This window comes from Nanorana parkeri, unplaced genomic scaffold (genome assembly GCF_000935625.1).
Source record: "Nanorana parkeri isolate BGI_ZX_2015 unplaced genomic scaffold, ASM93562v1 scaffold2092, whole genome shotgun sequence".
NCBI lineage: Eukaryota > Metazoa > Chordata > Amphibia > Anura > Dicroglossidae > Nanorana > Nanorana parkeri.
The window spans coordinates 119264-121355 of NW_017308360.1; the positions used below are offsets into that span (position 1 = coordinate 119264).

Below are 2092 nucleotides of genomic sequence, written 5' to 3' on the forward strand. Positions count from 1 at the left end.
GGTGTCGCTGCCGGTACAGAGGGGTTTAAAATAGAACTAAAAAAAGTCTCCCTGAGAAATAAAATGCTGCAGCAGCAGATTGTCACTTAGCGGGTTCATGGTGTGACCCGATCATGTGATATCTAATAGAGGATCAGAACATGAAGCCGTGTCCCAGAACTTGTTATAATCAGTAGAAAAGTTTACTTTTATTTTTAATTACTAGAGGTGCACCGAAACCAAAAATATATTCTCTTTTATAAACGTTTACATTTTATATATTATTTCTCTTTATTTTTATTAAATATTTGTATTTTTTACTTTACTTTTAGAATGTCCTCAATTATCTACAAACACTCAGCGATCCCCGACTGCTTGTACTCGCTCTCCATCCCGACCCGCCGTCACAGGAGGCTGAGCGAGCAGTGCGGGGAGGAGAGCTCGATCGGACAGCTGACTCCTCCCCTGCACCCGCCAGGCAGCCTCCTGTGACAGCGCTGCCTGTCTCCGCCCCCCACACACCGCTCTCCTCTTATCTGCGATAGGAGGCTGAGCGGTGTGGGAGGTGAGACGCCGGCCACTCACAGCGCTCGGCCGCCTGTGACAGTTCCTCTCCCCCCCGCTGGGACACAGAGCAGCGCACAGCGGGGAGGAGAGGAATGGAATTAGCCGTGCATGGGGCCACTGTTCAGTTCAACAATGTCCTGTTGGAGCCCGTGCACGGCACTGTTCAGTTTGCCTTTCAGGACTTCCTGTCCTATAATTTAGCGCTCACTGGCATCCATGGCAGAAGAGGAGAGTGATGGAGCCATGGTGGAGGAGGAGAGGCGAGGAAGCTTTCACCCGAGACTCCAGGGGCCGCTGTCATTCTAGAATGGAAGTGAGCAATCCAGAGGGGGGAGACAGACCGGCATCGCGGTGAAGGAAATGCCGGCGCGTGCGGTGTCAGCACATCCCATCAGAAGTTCTCTCTTGGGAGCGAGAATTTCCCTGGCTACATTCTAAGCTCCACGGAGGTATGAAGGATGAACGTAGCCACCAAAAACTAGGAAGTGCGAACAACAAGTACGATTTTTTTATGTTATTTTGAAGCTCCGCCGTAACATCAGAACACAAGTTCTCCCGAAACTAGAAAATCTGATCAGGAGCGCAGGCACTCTACACCAGCGAGCGCAGGCACTCTACACCAGCGAGCGCAGGCACTCTACACCAGCGAGCGCAGGCACTCTACACCAGCGAGGATCAATTTATGTCAGACTAAAAGGATCACTAAAGGTATGCGACAAAAACCAAACCACAACATGGGAGAGACATGTGGGCGGAGAGTCTGGGAGGAGGCAAGAGTACTAAACCAACCGGATAAACGACTCACCTTTATCGTCGTCTTCTGCAGACTTCTCTGCAGCCTCCCCGTTATTCGCAGTCTGTGAGTCTGTGCCTGCAAGCAAGAGACAATCAGAAGAATTCCACCGAGTCCACAAAGCAATTCTCAGAGTTCCCGTCCCACCCAGTACTTTGTGTCTCTGCCCCTCCCACAATGGTGAGATTACCTCCAGTAGTTTGTGTCTCTGCCCTTCCCACAATGGTGAGATTTCCCCCCCCCCAGTAGTTTGTGTCTCTGCCCCTCCCACAATGGTGAGATTATGTTATTTTGAAGCTCCGCCGTAACATCAGAACACAAGTTCTCCCGAAACTAGAAAATCTGATCAGGAGCGCAGGCACTCTACACCAGCGAGCGCAGGCACTCTACACCAGCGAGCGCAGGCACTCTACACCAGCGAGCGCAGGCACTCTACACCAGCGAGGATCAATTTATGTCAGACTAAAAGGATCACTAAAGGTATGCGACAAAAACCAAACCACAACATGGGAGAGACATGTGGGCGGAGAGTCTGGGAGGAGGCAAGAGTACTAAACCAACCGGATAAACGACTCACCTTTATCGTCGTCTTCTGCAGACTTCTCTGCAGCCTCCCCGTTATTCGCAGTCTGTGAGTCTGTGCCTGCAAGCAAGAGACAATCAGAAGAATTCCACCGAGTCCACAAAGCAATTCTCAGAGTTCCCGTCCCACCCAGTACTTTGTGTCTCTGCCCCTCCCACAATGGTGAGATT

General features: G+C 50.9%; 1 protein-coding gene across 1 annotated transcript in view; it reads right to left on the reverse strand.

The window, feature by feature from the left end:
* Positions 1–2092, reverse strand: part of LOC108800657 (ATP-dependent RNA helicase DDX19A) — a 24951-nt gene that overhangs the window by 17358 nt on the left and 5501 nt on the right. The window contains exon 3 of the mRNA XM_018572648.1: positions 1917–1982. Within this exon, the coding sequence (XP_018428150.1) occupies positions 1917–1982 (66 nt within the window). The remainder of the gene's footprint in view (positions 1–1916; positions 1983–2092) is intronic.